This window comes from Colobus angolensis, unplaced genomic scaffold (assembly GCF_000951035.1).
Source record: "Colobus angolensis palliatus isolate OR3802 unplaced genomic scaffold, Cang.pa_1.0 Scaffold7, whole genome shotgun sequence".
NCBI classification, from domain to species: Eukaryota; Metazoa; Chordata; class Mammalia; order Primates; family Cercopithecidae; genus Colobus; species Colobus angolensis.
Genome location: NW_012120709.1, coordinates 27,582,025 through 27,599,429, shown reverse-complemented (window position 1 = coordinate 27,599,429; position 17,405 = coordinate 27,582,025). Strand labels below are relative to the sequence as shown.

Here is a 17,405-nt window from a genome sequence, read left to right as displayed (position 1 = left end):
AGCAAATTAAATCCAAAGCAAGTAGCCATAAGTAGAAAGCTGAAACTGGATCCTTTCCTTACTCCTTATACGAAGATTAATTCAAAATGGATTAGAGACTTAAATGTTAGACCTAATACCATAAGAACCCCAGAAGAAAATCTAGGTAGTACCATTCAGGACATAGGCATGGGCAAGGACTTCATGTCTAAAACACCAAAAGCAATGGCAGCAAAAGCCAAAATTGACAAATGGGATATGATTAAATTAAAGAGCTTCTGCACAGCAAAAGAAACTACCATCAGAGTGAACAGGCAACCTACAGAATGGGAGAAAATTTTTGCAATCTACTCATCTGACAAAGGGCTAATATCCAGAATCTACAAAGAACTCAAACAAATTTACAAGAAAAAAACAAACAACCCCATCAAAAAGTGGGCAAAGGATATGAACAGACATTTCTCAAAAGAAGACATTCATGCAGCCAACAGACACATGAAAAAATGCTCAGCATCACTTGCCATCAGAGAAATGCAAATCAAAACCACAATGAGATACCATCTCACACCAGTTAGAATGGCCATCATTAAAAAGTCAGGAAACAACAGGTGCTGGAGAGGATGTGGAGAAATAGGAACACTTTTACACTGTTGGTGGGATTGTAAACTAGTTCAACCATTATGGAAAACAGTATGGCGATTCCTCAAGGATCTAGAACTAGATGTACCATATGACCCAGCCATTCCACTACTGGGTATATACCCAAAGGATTATAAATTATTCTACTACAAAGACACATGCACACGTATGTTTATTGCGGCACTATTCACAATAGCAAAGACTTGGAATCAATCCAAATGTCCATCTGTGACAGACTGGATTAAGAAAATGTGGCACATATACACCATGGAATACTATGCAGCCATAAAAAAGGATGAGTTTGCGTCCTTTGTAGGGACATGGATGCAGCTGGAAACCATCATTCTTAGCAAACTATCACAAGAAGAGAAAACCAAACACCACATGTTCTCACTCATAGGTGGGAACTGAACAATGAGATGACATGGCCTCGGGAAGGGGAACATCACACACTGGGGCCTATCATGGGGAGGGGGGAGGGGGGAGGGATTGCATTGGGGAGTTATACCTGATATAAATGATGAATTGATGGGTGCTGACGAGTTGATGGGTGCAGCACACCAACATGGCACAAGTATACACATGTAACAAACCTGCACGCTATGCACATGTACCCTAGAACTTAAAGTATAAAAAAAAAAAAAAAAAAAATCCAAAGCAAGAAGGAGGAAGAAATAAAGATACGAGCAGAAATCAATGAAATGTAAAAATTAAAACAGAGAAAACTCATAAAACCCGAAGCTGGTTCTTTAAAAAGGTTTGTAAATTTGATAAACCTGTAGCTGGACTGATTAAGAAAAGATGATGTCAATACTGGAACTATAAGAGGGAACATCACCATAGACCACAAAGACATTAAAGGCTTATGATAAGCAAATACTATGAAAAACTTTATGCTTAAATAAAACAATTATAACTCAATTCAACAATTATAATTAAATGGGTGAATTCATTCAAAAATACAAACTACTAAAGCTCACTCAAGAAGAAACAGATAGCTTGAATCATGCTTATGTCCATTAAATAAATTCAATTCGTAGTTAAAACCTCCAGCAAAGAAAACACCAGGCTCTGATGGCTCCACTGATAAATTCTACAAAATATTTTAGAAGAAAATAACACTGTTCTACACAAACTATTCCAGAAAAAAAGGAGAGAACACTCAAAAATGAGGCCAGCACTACCCTGATATCAAGACAAAGACATTATAAGAAAATTATACAATGTCCCTTATAAGCATAAACACAAAAATCCTTAACAAAATATTAGCAAATCAAATTCACCAATATATAAGAAAAGATAATACATCATGACCAAGTGAGATTTATCTTAGGAATTCAAGGCTGGTTAAAAGTGCAATTAATATAATTCACTATATTGATACATCAAGAAAAATGGTATAGACTTTTCAATAGATGCAGAATGATTTTTTCTTTCCTAAACAGGGAAAAAGGCTAGGGTGTTTGCCATCACTACTCCTATTCCAATACTATATTGGAGGTCCAAGTCAGTGTAATAAGGTCCAAAAAACAACAAAAATGTAAAAAGTCATACTGGTTGGAAAAGAAGACATACTGTGCCAAGTAACAGACAATATGACTGTCTACAATTTATTAAAAATCTACTAGAATTAATAAATAAATTTAGCAAGGCCGTAGAATACAGAGCCAATTACAAATACCAATTGTAATTCTATGCCTAGCAGTGAACAACTGAATTTGAAATTTTAAAACAGTACTACTTATAACAGGACCAAGATACATGAAATCTTTAAATAAAATGTAGCAAAATATGTACAGAATCCTTATGTGGAAAATACACAACACCAGTTTTTTAAAGAATATTTAAATAAATGGAAAGAGATACTAGGTTCATGGACAGGAAGAATCAATATTATTAAGAGGTAAATTCTGGCCAAATTCTTCTATAAATTCAACACAATCCTACCCAAAATCCCAGAAGAATGTTTCATAGACTTCAACAAGCATACCCTAATATTTATATGTAAGGCAAGGAATTAGAACAGCTTAAACCATATTGAAAAATGTCAAAGTTGAAGGACCCACACTACCTTAATTGAACAGTTACCATAAGGCTATAGTCATCAAGATGGTGTGGTACTGGCAAAAGGATAGAGACATGGGTCAATAAACACAGAATACAGAAATACAGGCCACCTATATGATTAGTTTATTTCTGTCTGACAAAGGTATAAAATCAATTCAACAGAAAAAGGATAGTCTTACTAGTGAATATTGCTGGAGTAACTGGTACCCATACGCCAAAACAAAACAATCCATATCCTACACCATATAGGAAAATGAACTATACCATATAACCTAGGTGTGTGGTAGGCTACACTGTCTAAGTTTATGTAAGTATACTTTATGATGTTCACATGACAAAATCATCTAATGATGCATTTCTCAGAACGTATCCCTGTCATTAAGCAACACATGACTGTACTTAGGCATAAATCTAATAAAAGACGTATAGGACTTGTATGTTGAAAATTACAAAATGCTAGTGGAAGAAATCAGAGAAGGCCTAGACAGAGAGACATACTGTAATCATGCATTGGAAGGTCTCACATACTAAAAATATTAACCTTCCCCAAACTGATCTACAGGTTTAATAAAATTCCTATTAAAACTTCAGCAAAGTTTTCTTGCAGACAGAGACAAAATTAGTCCAAAATTTATATGGAAAAGCAAAGGCCCTAAAACAGCTAAAACAATCTTAAAGAATAAAGTGTGAAGAATCATTCAACATGAATTAAAGCTTACTATATAGTCACAGTAATTAAGAGATTGTGATACTGTTCACAAACATACAGATCAATGGAACATAAAAGAAAACCAGAAATACACCAAAACAAACATACTTTCCTGATTTCTGAAAAAGATAGAAAAGCAATGCAATGGGGAAAAGACAGCCTTTTCAATGGATAATGCTAAAGCAATTGGACAACTATAGGCAAAAAAAAGTGAACCTCAACCTAAATCTGTTGGGAAAAGCTGAGTGTTGGGAGAAGCTGAGGAAGGGTTTACATGTCTGACATAACGTAAAAGAGTCTTGGAACATGTCCGGGGTCCAGGGTCTAAAACCCCTTGTGGCCTTTGGAATACCAAGCTCTGTGGTAAAGGGTGGAAGGCTACCCTGATGCACCATAATCTAAGCCCAGGGCATAAAATCCCTCGTGGCTTGGATAGAATGGAGGGTTCGTGGCTCCTTGCTCCTTGCTCTCCCAGGATGGATTGTATCTTGAGTTAAAAGAACCTGCTCTCCATTATCTCAAGTGGCAGTGCAAATGCTAAACCATCACAGCTATAATCATGTGCTTGCCCTTTCGACAAGGTTGAAAAGCCACAGTATGAGGGAAGAAATAGCAATTCACACTAACAAAGAATTATAAAATGCTACTTTATATTTTAATGGAGATATAAAATATGAAAAACAGACATCAAGGATACAAACCAAATTTCTGCTAGTGGTTACTTTTGGAGTAAGAAGTAGGACTGAGATTAGTAGAAAAAAGGCACTCCAATTTTATGTATAATATTATTTCTTTTTAATGAAAAATAAACTCAAAGTAGAATAAAATATTAACTATCATCAGTTCTGAACAGTGTGAACATGAATGTTTTATTACTCTCAATAATTTTTAGTAGTGTTTTACTGACAAAAAGCAAACAAAAATGAAAAAGATAACACTGGCCCCCTGCCCTGGCCAAAACAAAAGTTCAGACAGCGAAGACAATTTTCTCCAAGCCCATGATTTGGGAGGGCTGGCTCTCACTCTCTCTTTCCTTTGCAAGTATATCCAAATACTTGTATATAACTCCAATCAAGATTAGGAAGGTAGTCTGTCTTCTGCTGGGCTGGGAAAGTGGCAAGAAGTCAAAATAAAGTCCAAGGTAACTGGAATGACAAAGGCTGTAAGCAACAGGGAAAGCTAACATTTCAGAGGCTCTCCATGGTGCACCAAGGAAAATGCCCCTTTTGTTTCTCCTCAGACTCTCGGCTGAATGTGAGGAGTGCTGTGTCACGGCCCTTGTCAGAGGATGATGGAGCATGGCAATATGGAGAACCCCAGGGGACTCATGCCCAGTATAGAAATGTTCCTTCGCAACAGCAGGTCTTCTGTTTGGAAGGAATATGAGGTAACAGACACAGCACACTAAGATTTCTCCAGCATCCAAGACAAAATAAGCCTTCATTGAGGTGGTGTCCAAATACAGGCTGCTGCCTGCTCTCACAATAACATGGAGATACAATCAGCTCTATTTAGAAAACCCATTAGTCTGAAGCAGGGAAAAACATACTCTCCATATTTTAAAAAGCATACCACCAATGACTATCAAATCAGCATTTGAGGAATTCCTAATGTAATCCTTGCCATCATAAAGGATTTCCCAGGACATAAATTAGGGATTACTTGGGACAAACAGAAAATAAGGTACCAAAGAAAAGAAAAGGCAAAGAAAAGCCTCTAAGAAAACCTGTTTCTGGAGTTGCCACTGTCCCCAACAATGGTACTTCCTCTTTCCATCCAGTAATTGTTCACTGGAGCTATTTTCTTATGACTCCTCCTTATGATAAGCAAAATTTTAAAGTCTGAAAAGGCACCCTAAATCAATACATTTACTTCCTACCACTGTCCTCAAAAACAAAAAGAAATCATTGAGTTTCCAAAGATACATGATATGTTGATTTCTAAAAGTTACATTTTTTTCTTTTTTTCTCTTTAAAATTAAAGAGGATGACTGCGTATTAGGTAAGCACTAAAGAAGCAATTTAGATTCAATTTCTCAGATTCGATCTCTCAGAGGAAATGGAGAGAGAAAGTAAACACAAAACGAAGGGAACACTGAAAAATATAAGCAATGTGGGCAGACATCTGATCAAGGGCAAGGCAAAAACAATAAATATGTACATTTTACTATGTGCCAGACCCACAAACATGGAGGTTTCTTTCTCTCTAAATGATATTTCTATACTCTCAGAGAAATCAGGGCTATAAACACCAGACAACAAGTACAACTTCACGATGTGTTTTCTGAGGACCAGTTCAAATTCTAGAGTGAAATTCAGTCTTAATATACATAATCTCTCTAAAAAGATATAAGCAACCTCCACCACATATATTCTCCTTTACTACAGTCTCGATTATTAAGTTTCTGGGTCTCTCTCAGCTGCTGCTTTTTTTTTTTTTAAATTATTATACTTTAAGTTCAAGGGTACATGTGCACAACATGCAAACATGTGCCATGTTGGTGTGCTGCACCCATTAACTCATCATTTACATTAGGTATTTCTCCTAAAGCTATCCTTCCCCACTCCCCCAATCCCATGACAGGCCCTGGTGTGTGATGTTCCCTTCCTGTGTCCAAGTGTTCTCATTGTTCAATTCCCACCTATGAATGAGAACATGCAGTGTTTGGTTTTCTGTCCTTGCAAAAGTTTGCTCAGAATGATGGTTTCCAGTTTCATCCATGTCCCTACAAAGAACATGAACTCATCTTTTTTTTATGGCTGCATAGTATTCCATGGTGTATATGTGCCACATTTTCTTAATCCAGTCTATCATTGATGGACATTGGGGTTGTTTCCAAGTCTTTGCTATTGTGAACAGTGCTGCAATAAACATACATGTGCATGTGTCTTTATAGCAGCATGATTTATAATCCTTTGGGTATATGCCCAGTAATGGGATCGCTAGTTCTAGATCCTTGAGGAATCGTCACATTGTCTTCCACAATGGTTGAACTAGTTTACCGTCCCACCGACAGTGTAAAAGTGTTCCTATTTCTCCACATCCTCTCCAACACCTGTTATTTTCTGACTTTTTAATGATCGCCATTCTAACTGGTGTGAGATGGTATCTCATTGTAGTTTTGATTTGCATTTCTCTGATGGCCAGTGATGATGAGCATTTTTTCATGTGTCTGTTGGCTGCATAAATGTCTTCTTTTGAGAAGTGTCTGTTCATATCCTTTGCCCACTTTTTGATGGGGTTGATTTTTTCTTGTAAATTTTTTCAGCTTCTTCTTCTATATACAAACCAAAATCTCTCCACTTAACTTCCCAACTTGAAACCTTTCAATGGTTTCCCACTGTCTATAAGAATAAGCCCTACTGTCCGAGCATAGCATACCAAAGTCTTTCACGGCCTGCCCTGTTTCCTGCCTTCCTCCCCAGCGTAATACATATCATTACTTCCCAGTTATTGACTACTTTTTTTTTTCAGACAGACTCTAGCTCTGTCGTTCAGGCTGGAGTGCAGTGGCACAATCTTGGCTTACTACAACCTCTGCCTCCCAGGTTCAAGTGATTATCCTGCCTCAGTCTCTCCAGTAGCTGGGAATATAGGCACACACCACCATGCCTGACTAATGTTTTGTATTTTAGTAGAAATGGGGTTTCACCATGTTGGCCAGGCTGGTCTCGAACTCCTGACCTCAAGTGATCCATCCACCTTGGCCTCCCAAAGTGCTGGGATTACAGGCGTCAGCCGTCGTGCCCAGCTCCTACTTACTACTTTTCACTAGTCATATCAAACTGTTGTAGTTCACTGCACATAAAGACATTTCATACCTCTGTGCCTTTGCTTCCTATGTACTCACATCTGTCTAGAATATTCTTCCCTCACTGTCGCCAGATTAACTCAATCATTTTCCAGGAAAGTACCCTCTTCCAGCAGACCTAAGTCCTCCTTAGTGTTCTCAGAGTATAAAGCAAATACTCAATCATCTTACTGAACATTTGCTATACTGCCAGGCACCGTTCAAGGCACTGGGGAGATGGCAAGGTACAAAACAGAGAAAGTCCCTACTCCTACAGAGCTTACAGTACCATGAGGGGAGATTGACAATATACAAGAAACGTAAGTCAGGTGTTGGTAAGTGACAAGAAAAATATGAACAAAAGGAGGCTAAGAGAATTATAGGAGACAGAGGTGTGCTATTTTAGACTGGGTGAGGAGAAAAGGAATCTCAGATAAGGTGTCAGCGAGGGAGAGAATGAAGCAGGTAGCCTGGTGCATTCCAAACAGGGAACAAAGTACAAAGGCCTGAGGAGGGAGTGTGCTTGACGTGTGTGAGGAAGAGTAAGGGTAGTTTCTGTTTTTTGTCTGTTTTTTTTTTTTTTTTTTTTTGAGATGGAGTCTTGCTCTGTCACCCAGGCTGGAGTGCAGTGGTATGATCTCGGCTCACCACAACCTCTGCCTCCCGGGTTCAAGCGATTCTCCTGCCTCAGCCTCCCAAGTAGCTGGGAACATAGGTATGCACCACCATGCCCAGGTAATTATTTTTGTATTTTTAGTAGAGACGGGGTCTCTCCATGGTGGTCAGGCTCGTCTCGAACTCCCGACCTCAGATGATCTGCCCGCCTTGGCCTCCCTAAGTGCTGGGATTACAGGCATGAGCCACCGCGCCCGGCCTCTGTTGTTTTTTTAAAAATCAACTTGAGTTCTTAGAAACAGGCTGCTATGAGATGCACAGGCCTTAAGGGAGCAAGGGTGGACTCAGGGAGACTGGTCAGTAGGCTACTCCAATAACACAAGTAAGATATGATGAAGGATTTGGACTAAAGTGATAGGAAGCAGTAGTCAGATTCTATACATAGTTTTTGAAAGTAGAACTGAAAGAAAAAAAACAGACTAGATGTGGGGTATGGGAGAAAAAAATCACGAATGACTCCAGTGTTTCTTCCCTAAGCAATTGGAATAAACAAAAAAAGGAGAAAAACTGGCAGAGCAGTAGATATGGCACAAGGGGCTAGGGGTGAGGGAGGCAGGGTAGGAGAAAAGGGAGGGTATCAAAATTTCAGTTTTGGATATATTAGGTTTAAACATCCAGACAGAGATATTAAGTAGGCAGCTGGAAATCGCAGTCTGGAATTTAAGGGCAGATCACAGCTGGATGTATAAATCTGACAGTTATTAGAATACAAAAAGCATTTAAAGCTTCAGGACTGGCTAAGTGTAGGGGATGAGTACAGAAGAGAAGAGGTCCAAGGACTAAGTCCTGGGGTAACTCAAGTTTTAGAGGTTGGGAACATATAGAGGGCCCAGCAAAGGAAATATATGTCTAGCTTAGCTTCTTGAGAGTAGACACTACTGTTTTTGTCTCTTTATCTCTAGCTTGGAACCCAGTGCCTCCTGGTCTTTAGTAGGTATTCAGTAAATAAATTAAACTGCCTTTGAAACCCAGCTAGAATCTAGAGTTATTTCCTAGAAGTTCTCCTGGTAAGGCATGAGAGTCTAATAACTGAAATATGACCAGTCCAGTAAGGACATCTTTCCAGCTACCTGCAGCACGCACTGAACTTATTCAGAAACAGCATACCACACCACTGCTACGTAAGCCACTAAGAAACAAGGCCCAGATGAAGGCTTTAAAAGAAAAGAGTCTATTGATTGGAAAAGCAAACAGTATGATGGTCAAAGGCCAAGAATCAGAAAACAGAGACTTTTGCTCTTCTGTTGTTTCACAAAGTAAATAAACATGAGACATATGACTGACTGTTCAGTTTTTTGTTAGTCCATTATTGCCATAAGCAGCTAGAGAGGCTAAACTTCCAGCTCTACCTATCAGTAGAAGGCTATAAAAAGAATAATTGGGCACCAATAAGAAATTATAAAGGTCTTAATAAGTATGTCTCCCTTCAGTCTCCCAAACATTTTACTCTTTTCATCATAAAAATTCAAATGATTCAGATTTTGCATTTCATCGTGGAATAGGGAAACAGATATGTGAATCTCTGGATCATCTTTAAAGTCTTCTATTGCCAAAATGACTAATCACATAGAAACAGATGTGTGTGAATAATCCAACTGACTCACAAAATAACTTTGCTACCATAAAGGACATTCAGTTGATCATGTCGGCTCTTTATTCATAACCTCAAAGACATTTTGAGTAACTTTTCTTACTTTATGTCAAAGTTAATTAGAGCTATTTCATGTTTAACTGACATGAGAGGAAAATGAAAGGAAGAAGAAAAACTCAGGGAAGCAAACTAGGAAGGCTGTAGTGGAAGTTAAAATTTACAGGAAAATTGAGTTGAACACTGATTTTTTAAAAAATTTCATTAAATGGAAAGGAATGTTTTCTCCAAATAAATAGATACCTCCATCCTACCTGGAAACTAAAGCTCAATTTTATATGAGACACTGAATGATGTAGAGGGTCAAATTCCGCCTTTTACTAACTATACACAGTACTATGTGCTATTCACTGACATTTTACCGAGAGATTATGGATATAATTTGGAAGAGAAAGAGATAAGTATAATACTAATACTCTGTATATATATATAGCTATTTCACAACAAATACATACTTCATAACAAATGCATTTTAATGCAACTCCTCTGCTGTTATTCGCCACTCACTCTGGCCATCAGCATGAATACTATTAGAGTTCCTTTTTAAAGGCCTAATAGTTCCTGGCATACTGCAAGGGCTCAAAACACATTTGCTGAGTAAATGGGTATTCCACAGGGGACTCGTATGAACAACTACTAAGGAACTGGTACTATAGTAGATATATGCCAACTTTGGCTGTCCAGCATCTGAATGCCCTTCTGATTGTTAGAAAACCAAAGATAGGTGAGACGCAGGAACCACTTCCTACTATACAAACTGAAGAGGAGTAGATATTCTCTTTCTCCATTCCTTGGAAGCTAGAACATGGGAAGCTGATATAAGACTGTCTAACTATAACTGGGATTTTAAATCTTCAGGAGTAATGCAAGGACACAAGGTCTAACAGAGATTATTCACAAGAGATACAGAAAAGCAAAGAAGTCAAAAGCATGGCTTTAAGTGTCTGAGGGCAATGAAGAAAAGCTCAGGGAAGAGAACTAGTAAAATGACTAATGATGTAAAATGACCAGTGTCAGAAGCATGTTGTTTGTACAGTAAGATACAGAAACCTTGGCTGTACCTTGCTTCCCATCAATCCTGCTCAAACTTGAAATTTTCTAATCTTTTCTATTCTGTAGGCCACACAATATTCATTATTATTTTACTAAATTCCTCTTCTACTTTGGTTGGCCAGAATTGATTTCTGTTGTTTGCACTAAGAAATTGGTACCAAGGAGTGGATTACAGGCAATAGTTCCTCAGGTAAGTAAGCGCAATTTAGGATTGGTTTCTGGTCTAGAAGAGGCCAGTAAACATCATATTAGTGTTAAAGGGATTCTGTAAGTCCTTGACATGGAGTAATGAAATAATTATCACCTGTGGTCACACGGACTGTTTTAGAGAGTGCTGTACTGTGCTGGTGATTTAGAGAGAACAGAACAATATGCGGGGCATGAAGAATTCAAAACTCTGAGGTAGAGCATCTGCTGTTCTAAGGATACAAAATAGCTTAAATAAAGAAAATGTTAAGGTCAAATCTCCATAAACTAGGCTTTAGGCACAGACTGAAATGTAGGTACTGTTAAGAAAATGATCTTTTTTCTCTTACAAAAATAGAGCTGATGTAACCAGAAAAACAAACGCACAGAGTTTGATGCTCTAGGTTGCTGAATTACAAGTCACTTAAATTTGCATACATATTGATACTATTACATATACAATGGAGAATTGATTAGAAAACAAAAAGAAGGAGAATTGGAATGGAGGTATACAGGAGGATTCTGACATGAGTAAGAATATCCTAAATCTCTAATTCTCACTTAGGCCCCTCTTGCTAACTGGGTAGCCCCTCCTCCCCTGTCAAATGAAACTGATCTTTTCTTGCTTACAAAGGCAGTAAAATCCCCCTGCCTGAGAGAATTTTCTTCCAAGAATAAACTTATTCCCCATTCGCTCTGCTCTACTAGCTCAGATAACAGCATGTTCAGTAGGGTTAATTACAAAACACCAAAAGAATTGCAAGGCTTTAGTTATTTATATGGAAAAACACATAGAAAATAAGTATGTGCCAGGCACATTGGCTCACGCCTGTAATCCCAGCACTTTGGGAGGCTGAGGCAGGCAGATCACAAGGTCAGGAGATCAAGACCATCCTGGCTAACATGGCGAAACTCCGTCTCTACTAAAAATATAAAAAAATTAGTCGGGCGTTGTGATGGGCGCCTGTAGTACCAGCTACTTGGGAGGCTGAGGCAGGAGAATGGAGTGAACCGGGAGGCGGAGCTTGCAGTGAGCCAAGAACGCGCCACTGCACTCCAGCCTGGGTGACAGAGCAAGACTTCGCCACAAAAAAAAAAGAAAAAGAAAAAAGAAAGAAAATAAGTATGATAACGGAGATTATTATTATTATTGTGTCACTCATGTCCTTCTACCTCTTCTCCATTACAAATCCTAAAAGGACCCAGAAGACATCTCCTACTCCAAGACCTTGAAAATATATTAGGAAGTAGAGCACCCATATATCTGAAAACACTTTATAGGTCAGGGATGCAGATAAGAGACATTGAAATCAGGCTGTCCATTTCAATTTAATGAAGGATGGGAGAAACCAAGCGGTGGCACTGAACCACTAGTGCATGGGAAAGTAGGTATAATTACATAAATAGCAAGGCCAGAACAGCAAGTAAAATAGTCCGAATGCATGAATCTTTTGCAATAGCTAATTGGTCATGGACTCTTTAGGATTAGAATAAATAAGTGGTCTATGAATCCGTTTCAACAAAAGCACTGAAGCAAAAGCAACACCACTTCCCTAAAAGGAAACAGAAAGACACTGTCACCACTAAAAACTGGATGATGATTCTTGATCATATTTCCATTTAACTCTTCAGTAAGTATGCATCTTGAAGAACAAAAGTGATACCAGTTGTTCTTTGTCAGAGTAGACAGGTCTGCAAACTCAAGGGTAAATGTGAAAAACACAATACAGCTCATGATTACATCCAGTGACTAACTTGCAAAACTCTTATTTCATATTTCTAGGTTTAGAGGCTTTAGAACCCGAGAGGCACGTCTGCACTAGTGCTACAACAATTATTGCAACTGGAAGCTGAGACTTTCAAGTACTGAATTTAAGTTCTACAAATTACTAGGAAAAATCATCCCCTACCCACAATCCCCACTTAAAAATCAGCTTGTCGGCTAGGATAAGTAATCTTGACTGTCAAGGAGAAATGCAAGCGGGCTAATATACGAGTGTGGATGGAACCCTGGTGGTATCTCCTGGTATTACCAGGCCTAGTGGTAAAAAGTAATCTAAGACTACTAAAACCCAATACAAGTAAAACTACCAAGAGTATAGATTTTACCAGAAAAGACTGAGATCCACCCCTCTCCCCCAACAAAGATGTACAGAACACCATCCAACAAAGTTATCTGCAGGCAAAGTTAGTTGGAAGCAAAGAAACAAAGGCAAATAATGGAAGAGGGAAGTTGTAAATACCAATTATAGCCCCAGTGTAGAAAAATGAGAGCATCTGTCCACATGTATATTTTGTTCTTTCCTGTTTCGTGTAATTGTTTGTGAACTTTAACTAACTTTCCTTTTCTTTCTTCTCTATTTTTCCCATTATTCTGTAAACAGTATATACCAGGGTAGTTAAGTTTACAACTGAATCAACAGATTTAAAGATATGGAAATAAAGGATAAATGAATACCACCCAAAGATCCAAGACTGGGAACTAGATGCAGCAATTCATAAGACTTAGGTTATGTCATTTAAGGAGAGAGAAATGTATTTTCATTTGTGCAAGGAATGCATTAGGGCAGATAAGAATAATTTTTAAAAATGTAATAATTTTTAAAAATGGGGAAAATGTATGTGTAGATATTGAAGAGTCCTAATAGGAGACAGTAATACATACTATTTTTTTTTCTGAATTGTTCCTATTTGAGGGAAAGTCCCAAGATCAGAGGAAACAAGATTTTACCCCACCTGCAGAAGCTAAAATGGAGCAGATAATCCACCTCCCTATATCTTGAGATGGGGTGTGAGTACGTGTCCTAAACATAGCCAGTTGGTCCCATGCAGATTTTTGATTCTTGGGGAATGACGTAAAGGTGTGTGAGAAAACCCATTAGAATATGAGCTCCATGAAGGTAGGAACTTTGTTCACCTCTATTAACTGCACCTACAACACTGCTAGTCACATGGTAAGTAGTCAGCAAATATTTTTTAAATGGAGAAAAAAAAGGACAGTGAGAGATTATTTTCAGCACTCATGAGGGAATAAAAAGTCCAATGATGCAGCTGGTAAAGTCCAGCATGTGGTGTCTAGAGATGACACTGCCAGCAGCAATATATGAAGCATAACAAGAGTTCATACTGTATCTATCCTTGACTCTCTTGGTTCCTGTCTAAAGCTGGTTCTCCATCCTACCTAACAATTCTTTTCTTTTCCCAATAGTCTTTCAATAAATTCCTCTCCTGACTAAAGTTAATCAAAGCCGGTTTCTACGACTCCCATTCAAGAATACCAACTAGTACAGAAGTATAAATGCACTTAGAATAATTATACCATCAGGGACAGAAAACAATTCACTGTACAGTTAGGTGCCACATGAAGACATTTTGGTCAACAGTGGTCCCATAAGATTATAATGCAGCTGAAAAATTCCTGTCACCTAGTGATATCTTAGCATCGTAACATAACATATCACTCAAGCATTTGAGTGATGCTGGTATAAACAAACTTACCACACTACTGTGTAAATGTATAGCACATAAAATTATTTACAGTACATAATACTTGATAATCAATGACTATGTTACTGGCTTATGGACTTATTATACTATTTATCATTATTTCAGAGTGTACTCCTACTTACAAGAAAAAGAAATTAACTGTAAAACAGCCTCAGGTAGGTCTTTCAGGAGGTATTCCAGAGGAAGGCACTGCTATCATAGGAGACAAGGACTCCATATATGTCCTGCCCCTGATAACCTTCTAGTGAGAACAGATGTGAAGGTGGAAGATACTGATATTGATCTTGACCATCAGGATCAGGATAGTGTTTTGTGTGTGTTTGTGGCTTCATTTTCAATTAAAAAAAAGTTTAAAAAGTAGAAAAATAAAATAAAATTTAAAAAATAAAAACGCTTCTATAATAAAAACATAAACAAACAAAATGCTTTTGTACAGCTGTACGATGTGTTTATATTTTAAGCTAAGTGTTATTATAGGAGTCAAAACATTTTAAAAAATTAGAAAGCTTATAAAGTAAAAAAGTTAAACTAAGCTAAGGTTGATTTACTATTAAAGAAAGAAAAAAAACTGTATAAATGTAGTATAGCCTAAGTGTACAGTGTTGATAAAGTCTATAGTAGAGTACAGTAATGTCCTAGGCCTCCACATTCACTCACCACTCACTCACTGATTCTTCCACAGCAAACTCCAGTCCTGCAAGATTTTCATGGTAAGTGCCCTAGACAGGTATAGCAGTTTTTATCTTTTATACCATATCATCACTATACCTGTTGTATGTTTAAATGTATTTAGATACACAAATACTTACCATTGTGTTACAATATTCATTACAGTCACATGCGGTACAGGTTTATAGCCTAAGAGTAATAGGCTGTACCATATAGCTTAGGTGTGTAGTGGGCTATACCACCTAGGTTTGTGTAGGTATACTCTATGATGTTCGCAACATAAAATCACCTAACGATAAATTTCTCAGAACATGTCCCTGTCATTAAGCAATGGATGACTGTAGGTACGTATGCATGTATGTATGTACATGTATATATATGTATACGTGTGTGTCTGTCTATATACAAAAAACCTTTTGTAGTAGACTAGAAGTTAAATAAACTGTGATGACAGACTTATGCTCAAAGCTAATTTATTAATCTAACAAATCCATTAATATGTTAGATTAAACCAAATGAAACCAGATATTAAAGCATTTTTTACCTAAAAAAATTTCATCTGGTTTAACCTAATATACCTAGGTTGTGTTAAATGATAAAGTAGTATCTATTTTCCCCTACTTAGTTGTTCTCAGATAGTTTTTAAAAGTTACCTTAAAAATCTTACTTAATTCATCTAATATTCTTAAATGCTTAGCTTTAAAACACTACTAATAATACCACAAAGTCTTGTTATATGGCACTGATTGAGACTTATAGAATGTTAACCCCCTTAAAATCTATAAACAACAGACAACTTTGGGGGAAAAATAGACACATTCAATAAGAATGAATTAGAATCACAGAATGAATTAAAGTCACAGGCATTTTGTAACCAAAAGAACAACTAATGTGACTGACATTCAGGCTGTTTGTCTAAAACTCCTCCAGTCAAATGGGTATTCATATTACCCTTAAAGTCATTAAGGAAGAAAAGCGCATAACTTTTCCAGTAACCAATTCTAGTTATCAATACCCAGAAACCTGTTTTGGGGTATTTTTTTTTCTTGTATGTTTGCCTATATCATACCTGTTACATTTCCTTTTACATTTACAGAATTAAAGTTAGTTCCTCATTAGACAATATTTACTAACTCTTCATATATTTAAAGTTAATTACTAATTTAGCCCTCAGCATTTCTCTTTGTTTTCACCATCCTAATTCCTTTAATATTTCCTCAAGAGTCTATTTTCTAGTCCTTTTCTCATATTCATATTCTGTGAACTTACTGCACATTTGCCAAATCTTCCTAACCAGAGAACTTAGTAAATCCTAAAAGCAGATCCAACATGAATGAACAGACTAATTTGGGGGGGTAGGTAAAAATGTACCCCAAAAAAGAAGATCAAAAAGGAATCAATGATATGGAGTATGCAGTAGGAGCTACCAGAATTGCCAAATACTCCATCATTCTTAATACAGGTGCAAAGCTAAAAGAAATATGCTGTAGAAAACGAGATAAAATAAGTTTGCTCTTGTGTTTCTTCCTTTTCTTTAAAATTTTTTTAACAAGGTCCAATAACAAATGATTACATTTTGCTCTAACACAAGAGTTCTTAACTGTCATCACCATGCTCTAAAGTGTTTGGCCAATGAGGAATTTTTTACCTGAATGGCACTTCTTCCTGTGGAACATCCACATAGTAACGAATAAAAAATCTCTCAGAATCTTCTCGTTCACCATCAGTAACAACGCTGCCATTAAGTTTGGATACTGATGGCAATCTATAAGTTAAAACCAAAATAAAGACATTTTTTAAGATACTTATATATTTAGCTTTAGAAAGAAACTAATTGGTTTGTGGGTCAGTCTCATTTTCTTGAAAGGACACATTTGATGTAGTTCCATTTGTATACAACTACTGACATGAACTAAAGTGGTCTAAACTGTTCACTTTCATGTGACACTGAACTTTCATAATCTTACCTCCCCTTTCAAAACAAGATTCTAGGCAGCACTGTCCAACTTAGATTAATATAATGAAGCCACATATGTACTTTTAAATTCTTTAATGGCCACATTTTTAAAAAATAAAAATTAAACACACAAAATTAATTTTAATATTTCATTTAACCCAATGTATCCAGAATATATAAACATTTCAACATGTAATCAATATTTTTAAATGAGCTAATTTACATTTTTAGCCATATAAAATATTTGAAATCCAGTATTTATTTTACCCTTACAGCACATTTCAATTCAGACAAGACATATTTCAAGTACTCATAGCTACACATAGCTAATGGCTGTCATATTAAACAGCCCAGTCTAGAGAGTAGTCAGTAAAACTGGGTTACATAATTCAAGAATTAACTTATTATATTTGCAAAAGAATTGTGTAAAGAAAATAAAGCACAAGACCTACTGCAAGACATATTCTTCTTCAAAGAAAAGTATGCTCACATTTATTTCTTCAGAAAGATATTAGTGTGTACGTTA

General features: G+C 36.9%; 1 protein-coding gene across 3 annotated transcripts in view; it reads right to left on the bottom strand.

Annotated features, from left to right (window-relative positions):
• TBCEL (tubulin folding cofactor E-like) overlaps nucleotides 1–17,405 on the bottom strand; it is a 72,401-nt gene that overhangs the window by 12,983 nt on the left and 42,013 nt on the right. For all 3 annotated transcript variants that reach the window (XM_011926981.1, XM_011926980.1, XM_011926982.1), the window contains one exon: nucleotides 16,571–16,687. In XM_011926981.1, the coding sequence (XP_011782371.1) occupies nucleotides 16,571–16,687 (117 nt within the window). The remainder of the gene's footprint in view (nucleotides 1–16,570; nucleotides 16,688–17,405) is intronic.